This window comes from Crinia signifera, chromosome 6, assembly GCF_055691185.1.
Source record: "Crinia signifera chromosome 6, ASM5569118v1, whole genome shotgun sequence".
Classification (NCBI taxonomy): Eukaryota; Metazoa; Chordata; class Amphibia; order Anura; family Myobatrachidae; genus Crinia; species Crinia signifera.
The window spans coordinates 85,165,756-85,184,528 of record NC_139222.1 but is presented as its reverse complement, the minus strand read 5'-3'; the positions used below and the strand labels follow the sequence as shown (position 1 = coordinate 85,184,528).

Sequence of the window (18,773 nt, the reverse complement as noted above, 5' to 3'; positions counted from 1 at the left end):
TGCCCGCTCCCACTCCCCAAGTCACTGCCGCTATTTCCCACGATGCCCACTGCCGCACCACCCCACCTCAAGCCACAAGTCCCTAGCTACCCCCCACACACAGTAACAGTAAGCAGTAGTAATATGAGAGGGGGCACAGGAATATAGTTATATATATTATATAGTAAATAAAGCCATTAGTAATACTCTCTACAGTGATGTGATGTGATATGTGTGTGTGTATGTATATATATATATATATATATATATATATATATATATATATATATATATATATATATGGTGCATTTTGGGGTGTTTGGGGGGGGGGGGGGCATTTTTGGGTGTTGGGGGGGGGGGGGCCCAAAGCATTTTTTTGCACCTGGGCCCACCACTCGCTAGTTACGCCACTGGTCACTGAGAGACCATATTGCTAGCGATTGGAGCGTGCACCGGGTGTGCGCTCCCGTTTTCAGCCCCCTAATGGTCGCTGGTCGGAGGAGCATGCTCCTCCGACCAGCGACTTCCCCTGCCTCTTCTCCCGGCAGTGTGACATTTTCATCAGCGACAATCTCTGTTGCTGTTAAAAATAGGACACTGAGCAATATGATTGCTGAGCACTATATTGCTTGCAATATATTGCCAGCGATCATATTGCTCAGTGTGTATACAGCTTTAATCTTGCCGTACACAGAAGGGGCAATATCATTCAATAGGGTAGATGTATTATAGCAGCGTTTATCGCACCACTATAATACTTCCTGCTTTGCCTCATTAACGAGGTGAAGCAGGAAGGGACATCGACAAGATGTATTAACATCTTGTCAACCGAAGCAGGGGAGTGCAAAAGTGCATATGCACTTAACGCTAGTTCATACACCTGCCCCAGTGGGTCTTATTTGACCTTGCAGCACTGCTGATATAGTTAACCATGAGTCATCTAGTGTATACGGGGCTGTAAACATTTCATTAGTTTTTGCAATGATGATACTATTATTATTATTATTATTATTATATTATTATTATTATTATAGTGGCTATTTTTCCAGCGAGCACTGAACGCTGTAGTGCCCAGACTACACAGAGCAGAGGTGCTGCTGGCAGCAGCGGTGCTTCAAAAATCTCCTAGAAAAATGCCATTTTTCTAGAGGTTTGTACATGAACAGCATGGTCTGAGCGCTCTAGTGCTCAGACCTTACTGCTCCTTGCAGAGAGGAGGAGGCCCGGCCAGAGGAGGCTGATAACGGGCATCCTCCTCTTTTAAGAAGCCCCTAAGTTGAATACAAAAGAGGACAATTACAGGGTACATAACCATAGCTGCATTAGCAGAGGACACTGGAATCAGTATCAAGGTGGCAGAAAACTGAGGGATTTGGTGCCATCAAAGACGGTTTAAGTAAGAAAAGGAAAAGCACCCGAGGAAAGAGGGTCCTGCTCCTGAGAGCTTACATTTTAAATAATATACTAATAATATTATTATTTTATAGGCAACTTTCATTAAAATGAACTATAATTTGTTAACAGACCCAGGTGTTATTACTGTATGTAAATGCATTGCTTTTTTTGCTGCTGCTTTTTCTTTTGGGTGGAGTTTCCTGAGTAAAAATCTAAAGCTCTAGAATCCGACCATTATGTCCTTTTGCACAGAAAATATAAATGTAGTTTACATGAATCCTTGGAGTATCAGGGTTGTGCTTATTCTGTCTCTTTACTTCCATTCTTTAAAGGGATTTTCCGCCATCAGGTGATTTTCATTTAATGGCTTGCACATGTTCTTCTGCACATTCACTCAATGGCTGTCTTTATTTTCCTGGCTTGTCTTTGTGCTTTTCAGCCATATTTATACCTTCAGGCTAATTTGCTGGAATTAGCACTGTCTGCTATGACACTGATCTGATGTGTTCATTGTACTGTGCATATATACAATAGTTGCACCCGGAGAACAACTATGCTGTATTCCAATTGTGGGAAAATAAATATATATGTATGATACAGCCAATTATGGGCAGAGTGGGTGCAAGAGGTGCCTTTGCTATGGGACTTAAGGAGCCTGCTTGCCCCACACCCAGCTCACATTGGCATCAGTGCTGAATGCTGCTGGAAGAAATTCTACTAGAGTTCCACTGATGTAACATAAGGCAATGCCTGTTGTTGGCTGCTCGGTTTGTCTCTTCATGACTCTCTCTGATGTAATTAGAGTATTACTATGTTCCATACTTGCCTACTCTTCTGGAATGGAAAAAGTGGCATTAAATGGGTTTTATCGCATGTGGTAACCAATAGATTATTACCCAATAATCTGTGGATGTGTTATTCATGGGCTGTATCATGTACATTTTAGTAAAGGACAGCTCTCCAGATAAAAGATATATTTTGCAGTGCTGGGACTTCTGGGTTTATGACCCAGGAGGTATTCTTCACATTCGCGGCCATCGTCCAGCGCATACATGAGTCGTGGAGACATGAGAAGCATCTAATTGGATCCCTCTCTGGGATTGTTGCACCGAGAATCCCATATGCTTCTATTAGGCAACTATAGATGGCTTTGCCTATCGGGTCCACGATCCAGAAAGCTTTGTTCTCCAGAGCTTGGTGCATATGGGGAATGTGGCTAAACCTTTGATTTGAGTGCCTCTTTCACTGATGATCCCATGGCTAATATGCATGGTGTAGGTGCAGGTTACCAAGATTCAACAAAAAAAAAAAAACGTACAGGCAGTTTGTCCATCTCCCACACTGCCAATAAAAGCAAAATCTCCAAAGCCGGGAACACAAGGGGCGACCCGGCTTTGTGGCTGAGTGACGCGCCATCACTAAGCACACATCGTGGTGTGCCCGCGATGCTGTGTGCTGTGCGGTTGTGCTAAACTGGGCTTTTCCTATTTTTAATAGGCAACACCACGTGATCTAGGGAATCTGGTTTTCCCTGCGGGTGATAGCAACGCCTGGGACCGCGCATTGCCATCGCTGCAGGGCATACACACTGAGCGAGCCGTGCTCTTTTGATAAGCAATCTTGTCAGATCACTGAGGAAAGGGGCTGAAATTGCCCCATGTGTATGCCCTTTTAGTCACTGTAACCACAAAGAACATTGACACTCAACCTGTGTTATGTTTCTGCACCACAGCTACAGAAAACTCCATTTCATGAAGAAACATTAGATGGGTGCACTGGGTGTGTGCCTGCAGAACCCTTAGGTGGCCCCAATCCCTCTCCACTGTCTATAATGACCAGATTGGGCAGTCACTGATAGCAGCATTTACAGTATATGGCAACACGGTGCCACAGCACTGGCATCAGTTGTCGCTCCAGTTCAGCACTGCCACATCATCTACTAGCCTCCAGAATTAGATGAGTGGTCTGTGCCAGGGGAGGGGGCCTGGATATTTTTGGGTCATCAACTTCTGTCATATTCCAAACACAATAGTTTTAGGAAAAAAAGAGGGAAGGGGACTGCTATGTGGGGAACGCACTAGGAAAATAAGGAATCATAAAATATAACCTTTATTGTTTTATCGTTTAATATTCCCAAATTTACTGTACGGGAAATATGATTTGCAGCGAAAAATAGGGGTTAAAAACTTTTACATACAAACGTGTATACATATACGGTGCTCAAAGAAAGAAATGGAGTGTTTTTAAAATCACATTTGAATCCAGTTTGAAAAATGTTAGTTTAATTTCTGTCAGTAGGTAAACGTTTGAAACAGTGTGGCAAGATTTCTGCTGGTCTTCTGTGTCTAATAAAGATGTCTAATAAAGATTTGTATACTGTCTGATGTCCTGATTAGAGTACATATAATTTCTCCACCATTTGGTGCCACCTATTGGTGGTTAAGCATGTTGCACTGTTTTTATCAGGTGGGATTCCTATTGGAAGTAACTTTATTTTTCACCTATTAGTTATAAATAACCATTTGGTGCCAACCCTTTTATTAGCTCTTCTCTGGACTTTTTCCAGTTCTACGATGATTTGTAGTGTGGAGCCCATCAGTGGCATCGCTAGCCAGGTGCAGGGGGAGCGGCTTGGCACAATCAAAAGGAGTGACACCAAAGTGTCAAGTCTTCTGCAGTGACGGTAGCCATTTTCTGCAGTGCAATACTCTCCTGCAGCACTTGGCTCCTGTCACAGATAAAGAGCTGGCATGGCAGGCAGCCAAGCCTCGGGGCACAACCAGTATCTCCGGGGATGCTGGATATGACCCTGAAGTTACAAAAACAGTGTCTCTGTGAGGCTACACCCCCTTTTGGGCAGTCACGTCTCAAGCGAAGCAGGGGGAGGGGGAATTAATGCAGTGAGCCTCTGATCACATCCTAACTTTTTTCGCATATAAAGAATAGTAACCACCATATTTATTAAGCACTAGTATTTACAATAAAGAGGTGCAATTAATTGTTAATTGGTGTAAAAAAAATGTTACGATGGAGTTCAACTGTTGTTATTTTATGATGTGGGAATCATTTACATAGGCTTGAAGTACAGTACTTGTGTTTGGAATTGAACCCTACCAGGGTGCTACCTGTGCAGATTGTCTGAGTTCCCCAGTTTCCTGCCATAGCCCTAATAGGTTAATTGGGTGTCTCTGGTATTTTATATTCCTGACAATGTATATATATATATATAGACTAACAGTACAACCTTTTCTATGCAAGAATGATTATTTAGGGTGCCCTGGTACATTTTGTGTGAGCAGTGTAGGGAACAACCCTTCATTCCCTTGGATCTCCCATTCCAGATGTTAGGATTTGCCATAAAGTACACACAAGGAACAGACAATGTCAGCCCTATTATGCTATGTGACAGGCTATTTGTGGTCAATAGGAACATGAACCAGAGGCAGGTCAATGGTCCAGCTGTTGCATGCCGCCGTCCGGGCTGCAAGGCACCCAGACGGACGGCTGATGCGGCGCAGAGTGACGCGGCCTGGGACGTTGCCGGGCAGCGTCCCAAGCCTCACTCTGACAGTGAGCGTCGGGGCGTTGCCAGGCAACATCCCAGAGCTTCCGCCCGGCGGAAATTTAAATAAATAGCCGGCGTCTGCTGGGCACAGACGCCGGTTATAGCTTTTTGGTCTCCAGAGTGCTAGCTCTGTCCCTTTTGCTTCTCCGGTCCCCGAGGCTTCCTAGTCCTCGGTCCCAGCGTCCAGCTGCATCCTGTGTCCTGTGTCACCCAGTGTCCTGCTGTAGCCAGTGTCCTACTGCTGCCTGCGTCCAGCTGCATCCTGTGTCCTGTGTCACCCAGTGTCCTGCTGCAGCCAGTGTCCTACTGCTGCCTGGGTCCAGCTGCATCCTGTGTCACCCAGTGTCCTGCTTCAACCAGTGTTCAGCGTCGGCCAGGATCCCGTATCTGCCAAGCACTCTTCATCATCCAGAGCCCAGCTTCAGCGCGTGCTTACACTCGGCCCACACCTTCCACCATTCGTGGGTCACGTAAGTGCTCCTGTGGAGCCTGGGTCTCTTTTCTTTATATTCTGTGGCCCGCCGTGGCCGTACCCCTCCGTGGGTTCAGTATCATCCGCACCAACTGTTTTATCTCTCTTTCTCTTTTTCCACCTTCCATTAGTCTTCTATTATATCTTTCAGACAGGGAGTGTCCATTTTGATTTTCAGTGTTTTGAGGAGTGGCCTCCCCTGTGTGGTATCCTACGTGGGACTCCTCTCTTGGTCCACTTGTGTCTGTGACTCGGTCGCATCCCGGTTTGGCCAGGTGCCGGCAGTCAGGGGTTTCTCCCAGCTAGGCCCGGTAGCTAGTGGTCCTCTTGTGCACCCTGTGGCGATCGTCTACCCCTTGTCCTTTCCCTAAGACCTAGCTGCATCGGGGTTGGAGCGGGCCTAACTCGCTCCTTCGGACGCGGCTGCCACAGGTGAAGCCTAGCTCTGCAGGGGTTTACCATCTGCCTCAGGGGCGCAACAGAGTCAGTGTAGCATCCGCTGTGGCCGTCCTAACCGGCGGTCCCGGCTACGGGCTCACGCCTGACTTCCTGCTCCTACCCACCTACAGTCTCTCCCAAAGTCCTAGGGGACAACATAACACCAGCAGGGTTAATACTAATGAATATGAATATAAATTTGGGTTAACTGTACAGATGTTTGACATGTGTTGGCAAAGTACAAAGTGAACCCTGACGTAAGCATCTATAAAATACTTAAGATGCAAGTGAACAGGAGCAGTGCAATGTCTAAGTGACCCTAGATACAAACCTGGATTTTAACCTTCCTAGCCAAAGGGAACTATCTGTAATATGATTGGTAACTTTAGTTATGATACCTTTAAGTAATTGTGATTTGTAGCAACATAATGTAAAAAGTACCCACACGATTTCTTTGATATATTGAATTCTATGGATTTATACAAATGACATCATGCAGGTATTCAATGCTGTGGGCGAGCGGCGACATCGATCAGGGCTTCCTGCTCGCTGTCAACACTCACCCTGTCAGTATTCAATGCAGCCCCCTCATACGCCAATTCCCCCTCGCTCCGTTTTTTGAGCGAGGGGGAATTGGCGTATGCGGCTCCAGAAGCAGCAAGACTCGTGGCTAAATACAGCAAGTTTTCTGCATTAGCCGTGGGTCTTGCTGTTTTGGGGAATTCTCGTAATCCCCAGAACATTGAATAGAGCGAGCGGCCGGCACGGGGGTTAAACAGCGAGGATCGCTAGTTCTCTGCAATCCTCGCTGTTTAACCCCCTCGCCGGCCGCATTGAATACCAACAGTTTTCATTAGAAACATGGGCAGAATGAGACTTATATACAGACTGTTGGAGATAAAGTCCCTGCCATATTGTCGACTTATTTACCACTAGAAATGACCAGAGCGATTGCTTCTCCAACTCATTTAAGACACCGCCAAATTTATTTGCTTTTGTTTTATCGGTCATGGAATTATTTATTCCATTTAAAAATAAATAACCAATGCAATGTCCCTTAATTATTTACAGGTACAGAAACAATGGAGGTTGTAAACCTTTCAAAATAGTAACGCCAGTAGAATGCTTTATGAGTTTCAATGATCTGGAAACCAACTGGTGTTGACCTGACAAACTGTGAAATACAATAAATTGTTGAATCCATTATATTCACCTTTGTGATTATTTTAACGACTTACAAAGTCAAGTAGGGCTGTAATGAGGACTGGGCCAGCTCCACTCCCTAGCATGTGACACCATGCCATGGGAGTGGGGTTACTGAACCAGGGAGTGGGTGAGAGCTCCTGGTGTGACTCCATAGGCTTCAGGATGCCACTCAAAGCAACCTCAATTACAAAATACAGGTGCCCCAGGGCAGCAACTGTGCTACTCCCTAGGCCCTGCACAGTGACACAGCTCACCCATTCCTAGTTACAGCCCTGATATCTCACAACAGTTCTTGTTGGTTTATTACAATTTGTATTGTTAAACCTTTATATAACTTATTTTACCATTGCTTCACTTACATAATGCAGCAGCTCACAATTTCATGCAGCACGCCCACAATAAAATTCACTGTGATGTCACTAATGCTTTTTCGTGATACTCACAGATAAACCGTTAAATCCCAATAACATCATGAGTAATTAGATCATGTTGTGTATCTGACAATATTGGTTTCCTTACCTTGGCTTGGTTGGTAAACAGAAGGTTTGATGCTTGCAGTTGTTACAACACGGGGCTTAGGGGCGGGAGCCGCTGGCTCGTTATACCCTCCTCCATAAGGCACTGGACCTTTGGCAGATGTTGAAGAATAACTTTGGCTAGATGTACTAAAAGCAAATACAGGTCATGTGTATGATAAGCCGTCAGCACAGTTCAGCAATGTTTATCATCTATGTAAAAGTTACCCTACTATGTACTTGCTCAATGACATGGGAGCAATGCAATTCAATGATTATAGTCTACATTGAGGGTTATGTTATTGAGCTGTGTGTAGCAGCTATAATCCATAAGTAATACATACGGATGATGATCGGACATATCTTGCTGATCATCCAGCGGTCATACCCTGTCACCAAAACCTAATCCTGCAGCCTAACTTTTACCCCCCTCCCCCACTGCATAACTCTTATGCTGCTTTCAGACCGCAAAACTGGCTTTGACCAGGTATTTTAAAACGTTTCTAAAAACTGGTCTGCCAGCTAAAACCCCTTTCACACCGCGGGCCAAATGTAATAGGGTGAGAGTTTCAGAAAGTGAGAGATTTTGGGAGTTTTCCCCCTTTTTTTAAAGCAGCAATCAATCACACTGCAAAACCAGGTTGATTTTGCCATGTAATTGATTGCTGCTTTAAAAAACATGGGAAAACTCTCCCAAAATCTCTCACTTTCTGAAACTCTCACCCTATAACATTTGGCCCCGCATGTCTTTAAACAGTATTTCAGTGCAGTTTTTGTCCTTAAACGGTATTTCAATGCAGTTTTTGTTCCTTCACAACACTGAACCCGTTTTAACCCATAGATAACAGTGGATGAAAAAAAAAACAGGTGTGAAACCGGTAGGACCCTGCTTTATTTCCGTTTAGAAATACCAGTTCAATAGAACCGGTAAATTCACTCTGCACCTTTCAGACTGCACAAATTACCGTTTTAAAACGGTAAAAAAAAACCTGCAAAATAACGGGTAAAAAGTGCGGCCTGAAAGGCGCATCAGACTTCTTTTGTGCCTAAACATAACACTCCCCCCCCAGCCTAACTCTAACCCTTGGATTCTCATCAGTGTCAGAATTACAGTGCCATTCTTCTGACGATAGTTGGGATGTTGATGTCGGTATTGTGACTGCCGACATCTCAACTCCTGGGATGCTATCTAATGTGCTAAACAGACAAGTTTCCAGGTGACAAATATATGTGCATGCATGCAGTCAAATGTGGTCCGATGATGAGGTCATGCATTTTAGCTACACATATATATTCTGTCTATAATACATTTATGTGGTGTCACCTATACATACTATAGCATTCAGCATCAATCAACTTACATACATATTTTTTAAACAAAAAAACAAAACACTGACTTAAAGCAATCTTATTTCAGCAAATGTTCTATTACATTAAGGACTTCTATTGTAAAATCAAAAAGTGGATAGGAACTTTACCGCAGAAAAATTATGTTTATTTTTCTCAATTAGAAAACGGTTTGTACTGTATTTCAAAAGAAAAATATACTTGAAGCATAAATACGGTAATTGTAAGCAGGCAATTTGGGCTGTCAGATTTAATAAAAATCATTTGTTTTTACAAATGGTGTGCAATAAGTTTCCAAAAGTGAAGTGCATAGTCGACACAATGAGGTTTATATTAAATGTATGTTTCTCGAGGCATGCTGGCTTAAGAAGAGGAGCACTGCAGCAGACCTGTGTCCACCACCACCGAGGACAACGTTGCTGCCTTGCGGACTATAGTTCATAGTTCTTTATCAGGATTCATCAGCTTTATACTGCGAAAAAGCTTGGCCCGAGCAAGGTTTCTGCATGCTTGACTGTCTATTAGCTGACTAAAGAGCAGAATGCGCCTCGGTTGACTTTGCGCCACAACATGCAAGGTTTGCTAATGGTCAAAATCTGTCGGGGAGATCATCAGCAGCGATGAATCCTACAGTTTTGACCCAGGGACCAAACAACAGTTGGACCCCAGTTGAAGGGGCGCTGGAACTGGAGTTCCAATGTGACTGCAGAGTGGCCGAGCAGATGGTGGCTGTTTTTGTGGTTGTACCACTTGTGCAGCAGTGCACTGCCACTGAGGACTGGAACACCAACAACTGCCTGCCAGAAATGCCGGAAGCCATTTCCAGGCACCATTCAAGAAATTCACTCATTGCGCCCTTCTCCTTCTTGTCAATGCACCTGCCCACAAGTCCAGAATACTGGTGGATTTTCTGGCCCATGAACACATCCGGGAGCTTGGACATCCACCGTACAGTCCTGGCTAACTGCTACTTCTTTGTCTTCCTACAAATCAAGTACAAGAAGCGTGGGATTTATTTTGAGTCAACGGAAGCCACAGTGGAGACCTTCATCCAGTATGTAGAAGAGATATCAGCTTCAGACTGGTCCAGCCACTTCACCAAGTGGTTTGAGCGCATGTAACTTTGCATAGACTCCTATGGCAAATACTTTGTTTCTAAATATAATAAAAACTTATTGTACACCATTTGTATATGTTACAGTAGCTGACTTTAAAATTGAAGGAAAGCTATTATCATCTTTTCAGTTTTACTATAGTTGACCTATAAGTGGAGAATGTGCAAATATTTGCTGTACGGATTCCAGATATCTTTCTTGTGTATTGCACTGTACAGGCAAGTAAATGTGGGCCATGGCATGCTGTGGTGTACTCAAGCTGTACAGTATGGGGTATATTTACCAAAGGTTGAGGTTAATACATTTTGAGCGATTAAAATTGATTGTAATTGATGTTGGACTTCCAGGGTTAAAACACATTTACTAAAAGATAACTTTTTTTATATTCATTTTAATATGTAAGTAGATGTGTGTGCCCTAGAAGCCCAACATCAATTAAGATTGTTCTGTGATCCTTCAGTAAGTATGCCCAGTAGCTTGTTCAACTCAATGTTAAAAAAATGACACACTAGACATGTGCAAAAATATATTACAGTGACTTTACCATAATTAAAATAGAATGGAAATGTGCTGATTTCTCCGTGATTTTGTTAAAGGATTTAAAGTGCATTTTTAAAAGTCAAAACTAGGATAGCTTTGCCCTTCAAAAAATGGCAACTTTAAAATGTGTGGCAAAAAAAGCTGACAATTTGGCTTTAAAATTTGCTTCAGAATGAAGTAATGTATCAAACCTTTGAGAGGGGTAAAGCACCAACCAATGCAGAAGCTGATTGTTTGATACTGTACTTTATCATTCTCCACTTCATCTCTCTCCAAGCTTTGATACATATAACCTAGTGAGCTGTGAGAAGAGTCTTTGAAAGAGCAGTACTTTTTTGGGTACTTGTTTCCTAGCACGGCCACAAATCTTATGGATCGTGTACCTTTAGTTAAGGTACACGATCCATACGATGGACCCGATTTCCTTTGAAATCAGGTCCATTTGGCCGGCTAGGACAAAATATCGGGGGCATCGCGTCGGTCGGCACCGTTAACAATGGTCCCGACGCGACCAACGCGATGCCCGCGATTTCCCCATAGGCTTCAATGTTAAAAAATATTTTAACATTGAAATCGTGTCGGGAAAGGTAAAATATCGGGGGCATCGCGTCGGTCGGGACCATTAACATAGGTCCCGACGCGATGCCCCCGATTTTTACATAGGCTTCAATGTTAAAAGATTTTTTAACATTGAAATCCTGAAAAAATGTGAAAAATGTGAAATGGGCCAATATGACCCATTTCACATTTTAGATGTCCCCGTCGTCACCCCACGATAGACGCCAACCCGAAGCGTGGCGAGCGCAGCGAGCCCGCGAGGGGCGGCGGTGCGCGTCCTCCGACCTTTTCATTCTCCTACTATCCACGTCGGCGTGGAGTTGAGAATAGAATAGTGTGGCGAGCGCAGCGAGCCACCGAGCCCGAAGCGTGGCGAGCCCCGCGTGGGGACGCGGATACCTTCACAGTTATACGCGTCCCCTCGCGGGCTTCACAGGTGTCCGTGGTGACGCGGACACCTGTGAAGTCCGCGAAGGGACGCGTTTACCTGTGAAGGTATCCGCGTCCCCTCGCGGGGCTCGCTGCGCTCGCCACGCTTCGGGCTCGGTGGCTCGCTGCGCTCGCCACACTATTCTATTCTCAACTCCACGCCGACGTGGATAGTAGGGGAATGAAAAGGTCGGAGGACGCTCACCGCCGCCCCTCGCGGGCTCGCTGCGCTCGCCACGCTTCGGGTTGGCGTCTATCGTGAGGTGGGGTGTACGCCGTGACATTTGGGGGGGTTGGGAATATTTTACATTGAATCCAATGTAAAATCGGGTCCCAGTGACCCGATTTACATTTCATTCAAAAAAAAAATCGGGTCCAAAATCGGTCGGTCGCGTCGATCACATCGCATGCGACCAAATCGCATGCGATGCGATCGACCCGATTTTTCCGACACGACCACCCCGATGTAAATCGGTGTGGCCGTGCTAGGAAACAAGTACCCTTTTTTGTTTAGTAGGTTACACCTCTGTACAACTGCAGGCATAATAAATAATTACATTACCTCATTTTTGACTGGTAGCTGGAAGAAAAGGATGCTTGCTGATGAATGCTAAAGAAAAAGGACAAAAGTTCAACTCTGTTACACTGTGCTAAAAAATCTAGACCGTGGATACTTGCCCACAGAGGGACTGTACTGTACCTTGTGGGGGATATTTAATAGGATGAGAGATTCAAAAAGTGAGAGATTTGGTAAGAAATCTCCAGTTGATTTAAAGCGGCAATCATTTACACTGCAGAACCGGTTTGATTTTGCAGTGTAAAGGATTGCTGCTTTAAAAAAAAGATTTCTTACCAAATCTCTCACTTTCTGAATCTCTCATCTTATTAAATTTCACCCCCTGTATCATCTATCTGACTTCCATAGGAAATATTGTCATAGGTAAAGGAGAATCTGTTTACCAACAACCACACAAAATGAATGGCAACTAATGTATTGGTGATGTCAGTTATCACTCATCGGTTTTGTCATGCATGAGGTCATGTTGCTGAGAAATGAAAAATAGTGGGTGTATGTGCTTTCATAATTATCTGTCAATATTGGTGCTAATCAACCCCTGCCCACATTATAAAACAAACAATATCAATACACTGGCAAACAACATTGCCAGACAACCACCCAAGGATCCTCCAGATATAATTCTGCCGTAGCAGTTTTCTTGGTACTCTTTACCTAGAACGGCGCCCGTCGCGGGCATCGCGGGTACATTTATGGCTACCCGCGACGCGACCGACGCGATGCCCGCGATTTTCCCATTGAAAACCATGTTAAAACTGAAAAATCGCGTCGGTCGCGTCGCGGGTAGCCATAAATGTACCCGCGATGCCCGCGACGCGATGCCCGCGATTTCCCATAGGGAACAATGTTAAAAGGCAGATTGACCGCGATTTTACCGTTAAATGCCCCAATGCCCGCGATTTTGACATAGGAAACAATGTTAAATGGGCCACATAGCCCAAATAGTCCCCCTGAAGTGTTAAATGGCCCCCAAAATTTTTAACGCCACCCCACGATCAACGTGAACCCGAAGCGTGGCGAGCGCAGCGAGCCCCGCGAGGGGCGGCGGTACGCGTCCTCCGACCTTTTCATGCCCTACTATCCACGTCGGCGTGGAGTTGAGAATAGAATAGTGTGGCGAGCGCAGCGAGCCACCGAGCCCGAAGCGTGGCGAGCGCAGCGAGCCCCGCGAGGGGACGCGGATACCTTCACAGTTATCCGCGTCCCCTCGCGGGCTTCACAGGTGTCCGTGGCCACGCGGACACCTGTGAAGCCCGCGAGGGGACGCGGATAACTGTGAAGGTATCCGCGTCCCCTCGCGGGGCTCGCTGCGCTCGCCACGCTTCGGGCTCGGTGGCTCGCTGCGCTCGCCACACTATTCTATTCTCAACTCCACGCCGACGTGGATAGTAGGGCATGAAAAGGTCGTAGGACGCGTACCGCCGCCCCTCGCGGGCTCGCTGCGCTCGCCACGCTTCGGGTTCACGTTGATCGTGGGGTGGCGTTAAAATTTTTGGGGGCCATTTAATAATTCAGGGGGACTATTAGGGCTCTGTGGCCCATTTAACATTGATTCCTATGTCAAAATCGCGGGCATTGAGGCATTTAACGCTAAAATCGCGGTCAATCTGCCTTTTTAACATTGTTCCCTATGGGAAAATCGCGGTAATCGCGGGTACCCGATTTTGATGTACCCGCGATTTACCCGCGATTACCGCGATTGCCGCGATTTTACCCGCGATCCCGCGATTTCAATCGTGGGCGCCGTTCTAGGTAAAGAGTACCGTTTTCTTTTTACATACATTGCTTCAGAGCAATGAGCCAGAAATGAAAATCTCTAATTAGTTACAATTTTTGATGGCAACATAGTACCTGCAAAGACAATTGTTCAAACATCTAAGTTTAATTATTTAAAACATAAATCTAATTTACCTGGTATCCTCCTATGCTCCATTTTAAAATATGCAATCATATTTATGGTTTTAGTTAAATATATGATAATTAAATCTACAGTCATGTGAAAAAGTAAATTGCACCCTTTTTTACATATTCTGTATCAGAACATAATTACCAATCATCTTGTCCTCATCATGTTCTACATTGTGATACCATCTATCTCATGTGTCAAATAAAAACTTTATTTGAACAGATGCACAAGTTATTATTTCCTTTATATAGAGGCACAGTGTATAATTTCCTTTATTGATACCGCTTTCACAAAGCATTTGCCTGGTCCAACCCGGGTCTAGCACTTTCGCAATAAATCTGGGTCACCCATTATGCCAAGCTCCACCTGGGTTTAACCCTACTTTTATCCCTGGTCGCTGACTCTGGTTATAAGGTTTGGTGTTTTCACACTGCATCTCAACCCGGGAACAACCCGGCAATAACCCAGGTTTAAGGTGCGGTGTGAAAGGTGTAGTAGTCACTACTTATTTTGATTATAGAGAGGAACTACTTTTTTCCTTTATATGGAGGAAATATTTTGTACATGGGCACTAATAAGCATTTTATTTACATGATGCACTACATATCATTATAATAGGGGCAGGAATATAGTAATATTTACTGAATTACTAATAGGAGTTTGAGAACTTCATTATCCTGTTTATGACCATCCAGGAGGTGCCCAGTGTTATTCAGAATTTGTCTGGGACTCTCTGCATTTGGGGCCTGGCATTTTTATTCACCCCGATCTGATTACCAGGTTTGGAAATGGGCTCATGCACAATGGGAAGATTAAAACTGAATGTTTTAAATATGGTTTGACAATATATCTTGTATTAAACAATATGTTTAGTTGTTTACAAGTAGCATTTTACTTTTTAGCCTCTAAACCAAAAGATTGTAAATCCACCGATTTTGGGCTGAAAATATTTTATGTGTATCAGCTCATAACATACAGTATAGCTTGATAAATTTACTTCAGATTACAGCCCAATTCAGATTCTGTTAACTGTATAAACTAAAGCTCCATGCACACTAATACCACTTTCAGACTGCAAATACTGGGTCGCACCCCGGATTAGGACATGGGTCCATCCCAGGAGTGACTTGCGGTCTGTAAGCTCCGCGTCTGACCTGGCTTATTGCTGGGCCGGTGACATCACACACAGAGGTGGGCTGAGCGGCAGCGCGTTATAGGGGGTGGGGGAGGAGGCAGCGCTTGGAGCTGACAATGCTGCCTCCTCCATACAGTGAACTGAACCTGGATCGCTCAACATGGGTTACTTGTTCACACTACACCTCGACCCAGGTTGGTGATGTAATGACCCAACAATAACCATGGTTGAGCGTGAGGTCTGAAAGGGGTATCAGTGATATTTTAAACAATATTGCTAATTTTGTCCCTTCTAAGCTATATTGTTTATATTTTCACTGAACATAGTTATATTTAATATCACAGTTTAATAAATTAGTATCATTGAATATAGTTATACTTAACTATGTGCAGGCGTGAGCATCGTCAAAGACACCCCCATCACATGTGATGCATTTTAATATTGACTACATCATCAACAATGCATGCTAGGAGCGGGGGGAGGATAATATCATTATCACAATATTGTTAACAATATAATTTAATGTGGGCTAAATAATTCAAATAGGAGCACCAACGATATCATTCCCAGAGCAAAACCTCTAATATATATATGACTTAATAACTTTATATATATATATATATATATATATATATATATATATATATATATATATATAATTTTGTAGCATTGTAAGGAGGTGTTGGCTACAATTCTTCCAATACATTGTAAGAGACTGAGTTTATTAGTCTAGAAAAACTATTACTTCAAGTTAAAATTATAATGAATCATGGGGTATACTAAACATTTTTCACATATGTTAGGTGTTATTTGTCACATGAGCTTAGATTTATCTGATTTTGGAATTAAAGGAGGATGTTCTTCTTCCTATGACTGTATTACAGCACAAAACACAGCCATTTTATCACAACTCAAAAGGAAAATAGATGTATTTGTTATTATGACAATGTGCAGTAACTGTAGTAAGCAAGACAATATTTCCACTAAAGAAAGATTTTCATAGTATACAACAAAGATGTATCCATAATGTATCTTCAAGTTGGTGGTATCTTTTCTGCTGCCACCTATTATAATTCCATCTACAAAATATCTAAACATCTCAACAACTTAGACTATCCATGCTCAAGTTATTTCTTTACATTTAATTTAATTTCTTCAGCAGGAAGGAATATATATTATTTTAGTTATGTAATATTCTATAAGGACTAAGGCAGGGGTGGCAAACCGTTGTCCTTGAGATCTACAAGCTCTTGTTGTCCAGACCACCTGTGGACCTGTAGAACATATTGGTTAGGAATGAGTGCAGCACATGTTTGAAAATGTGACAGTTAGTACACCTGTGCACCAGATGGGTGGTCTGGAAAATAAAATTGTTAGTAGCTCTTGTAGAACAGGTTGGCCAGCCCTGAACTAAGAAGTAATTCGAAAACAAATGTTTTTCACAAAAGATGAGCATCCTAGTTATCAAGAACCCACAATTTTCTGGTGAACATTACATTCTCTCATTAATATGTGTTTATACCAGTGAGGAACTGAAAAAAATCCTGAATCCATATAATCCGTATAAGTAGTAAACATTACATATCAGTGGTTGCCAAACATGGTCCTCAAAGACTCCTAACAATTTCCAGGTCTCCTATGGATATTTAAAAGTATAACATATGTCAGTTATGAATGTGCTAGGAGATCTGGAACTTTTATGGGTCCTTGAGGACCAAGGATGATCACCACTGGTCTACATCATAATAGACACAGTATGTTTGAGAAACCTGTAGATGCATAGCACAGAGAAACATTTCTAGATGGGTAATGTACTATTTACTGAATTGTACTGAATTTTTGTTTACATGTATGCAGGTGCTGTAAATTGTATATTAGATCAACCCCAACATAAAACGTAAATGTTTCAAGCTGATCCCCTAGATATTAGTGGACATTTAAATCCTAGGCTTCTGTGATAAAGAACAAATGATGATAAGTTTGGATATGGAATTTTGTGACAAAATGAAATGACCGTTATTTGACAGAAAGAACAACACAGAAGCTCAATGTTAGACAATATAATAAGCAAAAGGAAAGCAAACTTAGTTGCCAACTTCACATCTGAAAACACCACTATGACACACAAGCATTGCGGAAGTGTATATTCCACTGTAAACCCTTAAGTGCTTGCAAGGTGTTGATTTGCATTCCTTCTTAAAGGGAAATTATCACTTTTACTGGAAAAAGTTGGAATTATACATTGTGCATCTATGTTATAGTCTAAATAGGTCCCCAACAATATAACACAATGCAAAATGTGTTGATTTCAAAGGCTATGGTAGCGGCATTTTGGCACATACAAAATTCATATTTTAGGACGGTGTTGAATACCAAAAAACATTTGGTCAAATTTAGATATTTCCCTTTCCAGAGAATCTGACATTTAGTATAAATTTCCCAGGCATGGAGAATGCAGTTGACTTAATTTTTGTGGTTGATTAGAGGAACATATACCGCACACATGATGAAGCTACGTATTATACCACCGCTAGAGTATACAGTATGTGAGACCTCACCATTTAGAAAGCCGACTGGATGAGGAACTACACTATCAAAATAATGATTCTGAAAAACAGGGGTTTCCTAACAAGATATCATAAAAGATTAAAGGCATAGATTGTGATAATTTCCCTTTAACCTTTGTCTGACAACGGGGCGAGCAGATAAAACAGTAAGTGGACACTGCCCATCTCCATTCTGTATCCTCGTTGTCTGACCATGGACGAAGAGTTGCTGGACCTCTCAGCACTAAAGGAAGGAACTTGGTTAATATCCAGCCAGCTGCTGTAGCTGTACCTCTGAAACACTTTTCTTGGTAGATAAGAGACACCAGTTCTTTTGGGCACATTTCTCTTCTTTAGCAGTGGTGAAGTAATGAATATAGGAGTAATATAAAGAGCTTCCAAGGCAGGCGGCAGCATGGGTGACTTATATTTGTGTCTACCCGTAGGAAAAGTTGAATGAGGAGAAAAAGGAAAAAGTCATGACTTATAATCGTTGTTTCGGAAGAGTTAAGCCTTAAATAGAAGTATCCTTGGAATTTAGTTTGCTCAGGACTTCAGAAATGTAAAAGGGAATTCTTCATTTGTTAAAGAGCTTTCCCTCTTGATACCCAGAACTCCATATTATGAGGAACATTCTCATGGAAATGTGTCCCCAGGAGACCTGTTCTATATATGATGTGGTCTCTGCTGATTAAAGAACAAAACTAAAATAACTTGTTGCCAAAATAAATACTTGGGAAACGCTATTTATATGAGCAATTGATGAATAAAGTAAAGTAATCTTGTATTTTGGTTGTAGTCTATTTTTGAATGGTTACTGTGTAGTGGATCGACAATGTCTAGGTCAACAGTCACTAGGTTGACCACTAACGATTGACTAGGTCGACAGCTAAAAATGGTCAACATACCATGGGCCGATATTGTAAGGTCGACACAAGCTTATGGTTGACATGGACATAGTCGACAATCAAATTGTTGACACGTTTTTAATTGGTGCCTGTGTCGACATACAGTATGTCGACATGGACAACGTATATGTTTGCAGCTGCA

The 18,773-nt window shown here is 42.9% G+C and overlaps 1 protein-coding gene across 1 annotated transcript in view; it reads right to left on the bottom strand.

Moving 5' to 3' along the window:
* The window catches only part of LOC146007756 (LIM domain-binding protein 3-like), a 48,806-nt gene that overhangs the window by 23,865 nt on the left and 6,168 nt on the right, over window positions 1–18,773 (bottom strand). The window contains exons 3-4 of the mRNA XM_083146352.1: window positions 12,122–12,169; window positions 7,575–7,720 (exon numbers count right to left, since the gene is read on the bottom strand). Of these exons, the coding sequence (XP_083002478.1) occupies window positions 7,575–7,720; window positions 12,122–12,126 (151 nt within the window). The 5' untranslated portion in view covers window positions 12,127–12,169. The remainder of the gene's footprint in view (window positions 1–7,574; window positions 7,721–12,121; window positions 12,170–18,773) is intronic.